Below are 3,866 nucleotides of genomic sequence, written 5' to 3'. Positions count from 1 at the left end.
ACTCCTCCTCTCCTCACCCGTCATTTCTGACATCACAGTGAAAGGACAATCAGTGCGTCCAGTATGCCGTCATCTTCCCGTGTGATTAAGCTTAGTGACAGGCAGAATAAAACCTCTTTTATAGACTGAACATGACTCTCTTTGACTGCATCTCCCTTTGACGTGTGTCACACAACACTCTGTCTGCATCTGATGATTGTGTGTGGGTGTGTTTGGTGATGCTGTGTGTGAGTGACTGTTGGTATATGTATTTATTTGTGTGTGGGGGTCAGTCTGTTGGCCGGAATCAAGCTAACCTCTGCCTTTTGCAAACAAATAGTGTGTGTATTTTTGAATTCATGTGTATTATTATCAATTCATGTCTATTCTTGTGTCTGCAACGTTTTCATTGTGTGTGTGTGTGTGCGTGGTCTGGGCCAACTTTGTGTTGGAGACAGGCTTTTGGACCTCCTGCGTCAGAGAGTCTTTCTCTGTGGGCCCCTGAGCAAACACATTAAGAAGAATCTTATCACTGCTTATACAGCGAAGAGCTGACACACACACACACACACACTCAAAAACACACACAATGGCGAGCCTGACGCCAAACACGCCAAATGTCATCACGCCGCTAAGAAGGTGCAGGCGGGATTACAAGAAATTAGCAGCCCCTTAATTGGGCAACGGCGAGGTGTTGGTTTGGCCCGTCTTGAAGGAACCGTTGGGTTTATAAAGAGAGGATGGGACAGGTCTATGTTAGAAGCGACAAGAGCTAAATTTGCACACGCACCTCTGCACACACACACACTCGACAAGCCTTCTTCACAGAGGCGCATCGGTGCTGAACGACAAGTGTGTTTACGACAAACAAGTTAGTGACTTCAGAGACAGAAATTAAGAAACAAACTTTGGACAAGAAGACTAACAGACACCCAAACAATTGGCTGAACACTGACCCCCAGGAGACATACAGGTTCTCCCAACGTGCAGCTAAAGAAGACGACAGAGCTAACTCAGCTCTTTGAGACTAAAACTAGACCTTGTTGGTACCCGAAGACCTGAGCTTAGAACCAGACCGGTACTTGTGGTTGAAGCCCAGAAGCTGTGGTCAGAATTGGTTCAGAAACGGTCAGAAGTTCCGGTAAGAAGGTGCAGTCATGCAGAAAATGTCTGTGGTCCTGTTGGTGGGAGTCCTGACGGTGCTGGTGACTCTGTGGGCTGGAGTGGACACAGCCCCCACCCTGCTGACAGACAGAGGTAAGGAGAGAGGGATGGAGGGATGGGATGGAGACTTAAGGGATTGAGGGAGGATAGAAGAAGGGTGAGAGTCGAGGTATAAAGGGAACATGGAGGGAAATTATGATGGACAGAAAGAATGGAAGGGAATGGAGAGAGTAGGAAGGAAGGCTGAGATTTAGTGGCTGAAGGGAGAGTGAAGGGATGGGATGGAGAAGGTGAAGGAAGAGAAGGATGGAGAGATCACGGTTAAGGATGAAGATGGCTGAATTAAAGTATTCAGGGAGTATAGATTAAGAATTTGTGGCTCACACTCCTCTCTTCCTAGAATACTTTCCTTGCCCACACAATGCTGAATTATCCTTTGAGTTTGTCCTATGTACACACACACACAAACAAATGCAAGCAAGCATATACACACAAACACACACACACACACACACTCAAAGCCGCTCGTGTCCACTCTCCACTTCGACACTAGCTGACATTGGTACTGAGTGATTCCATGGCGTTGCTATGGGACCGCTGTAACGTTCAGAGGTCTTTAAGGTGGCCACACAACAATACGGCTCAGTTGACACAGTGACCCTCTGAAGACCGTGGACAGACAGAAAGCTGAGAAAGGCTGGGAACTTTGTCTACATCACACAACAGACTGTCTAGAGCTGAGACTTGGTCTGTCTCTGAGTTGCTGGGGTTTGGTGGAATCAATCAATCACATTTTATTTGTAGGACACTTTCTACAAATAGCAACCCTGGCCTGAACCACCATGGAGCCCACAGAGGAGAAAGGTCAATGTGTCATCATCCAGAATCATTATGGGAGGAATTATAGAACGAGGATGTCATTCTGCCAGGCGTTGAATATGACTCTGAGACCACAGAATGTTCATGTGTGTCTGTAATGTTGTCTTTCAGGAGACATAAAGCTAACAGGTCCAGCTACAGGCGACGAGAGAACGGAACCGTCAACGGTCAACGCTTCTAGACCACTGAAGACCACACTGATGACCACCATCCCTGTTGGTCGAGAAAAGACCTCCACACCCACCAGCAGTCTGGATAGACGACTGAAGATGGATCCGGTGACGAGCAGTCCAGATAGACGAGCCCAGATCCTGAAGATGCTGTCAGTGCTGGAGGAACTCAGCAGGGCGATCAACAGCACTCTGAGCACACGGATGACCATGATGCCCAGAGGGTCAGCAAACGGCAGAAATTCAGGAAAGAAGAAGAAAGCGGTAAATCAATGCTGTTTGTGTTTTATGATATTCCTACCTGCCTTGGGATAGAATAGTTACTTTCACACCAGGATGTGTTTTAGAATGTAATACATCTATGGAGTGATAGGGGCAATAGTGCAACTTTTCTCAATTCTATGGCCAGATCAACTCAATATTTTGTTTAATGTTACTTTAAATGTGATTTGGCCATATATATTTTTTTTTACATTGCACTTTTGCCCCTGTCACCTCCATTGATTGCTAGCTAGCGATTGGCTAAAGCTACCTGATGTTTGTAGTGGCTGTTTAAAGATAACTTAACCATGGAATACAGTTTGTCTTTGCCCGTAGACTACTTTCAGGGTGTGGAACCATCTGACATTAAGTTGTGAACCTAATCTTCTCCTTTATAAAATGTTAAATACTGTACCTGTGATACATCATTTGAAAGGATCCTCCTGCCTGCTTGAACTAAAGTGTGACTTCTTCTATTCCTGTACTGAAGGTAGCTGAGGCGGATAGAGTGAAAACCACCACAGTGCCTCCTGTGGATGTTGGAGGTAGCGTCACTGCATCCCGGCCCAGCACTGACGGCATAGTCAGTCTGAGTGGCCGAAACTTCAAGAAGTCCCTCCCACAGCAACCCAAGAAGCCCAGCAACAAGAGAGGTGACAACAAGGGGTCAAAAGTCAATTAGGAAGTCCTTTTCACTGGTTTCATGTTTTGTCATGTTTACTAATATTTGAAGATACTGCTCAACTTCCTAATCTCCTTCTCTTTCTCTCCAACAGTGTGTTTCTGGAAGTACTGCTCCCAAAACTGATCCTCCACAGACCCTGACAAACACCCCTATAAACATCCATGGTACCCGCCAAACCAACATTCCCCCATCCTACTCCCACCCTGCACCCGGGCACTAGGCAACCAATGCAGCGAGGCATCGGATGCCTGGCGCCACCACTGACCTTTTCATTGGCTCATGAATAACAGTACTGACCAATCAGGTTGCCCCATCATTGACGTGTGTACTTGTGCCTATGTGCACGAAAGTCTGTTAACCGTTTATAGAAGAGAAAACACTGTGTGTGATCTGTAATAAAGATGACCTGAGCATGATAAAACTATAGGACAATAAAGAGGTTTATTTTTCTACAGATCTCTCTCTCTCTCTCGCTCTCTCAGTTGTTCATTATGGAATGACCAATAAGGCCCAAATAACCAAAATGACTGAAACTGTGTGCAGTTGGCTGCTAAAGATGATATTGAGGGCAGATGTATTGCTGTCGTTTGAGGGGCTCACAAGATCATTTGAAAGGGTTCGAGGCATCATCGCAAAGCTGAGAGACTATTGTCTTAAAGGTTATGTACACATTGGTTGTATAATGTAATGTTACTGGACTGCTTACATTGGTGGTAGAGATTTACATA

At 45.8% G+C, this 3,866-nt stretch overlaps 1 protein-coding gene across 1 annotated transcript; it reads left to right on the top strand.

Moving 5' to 3' along the window:
- The first annotated feature begins 601 nt into the window (after positions 1-601).
- On the top strand, positions 602-3,581 carry urp2 (urotensin II-related peptide). The gene is made up of 4 exons (XM_035763772.2): positions 602-1,236; positions 2,134-2,456; positions 2,944-3,106; positions 3,230-3,581. The coding sequence occupies exons 1-4, from the start codon at positions 1,137-1,139 to the stop codon at positions 3,259-3,261; spliced, it is 618 nt and encodes a 205-aa protein (XP_035619665.2). The 5' UTR covers positions 602-1,136; the 3' UTR covers positions 3,262-3,581.
- Positions 3,582-3,866: the final 285 nt, after the last annotated feature.

The sequence above is a fragment of the Oncorhynchus keta genome, chromosome 37 (genome assembly GCF_023373465.1).
Source record: "Oncorhynchus keta strain PuntledgeMale-10-30-2019 chromosome 37, Oket_V2, whole genome shotgun sequence".
Classification (NCBI taxonomy): Eukaryota; Metazoa; Chordata; class Actinopteri; order Salmoniformes; family Salmonidae; genus Oncorhynchus; species Oncorhynchus keta.
Note: the sequence above shows the minus strand (reverse complement) of the source record. Positions and strands in the feature narration are given on the sequence as shown.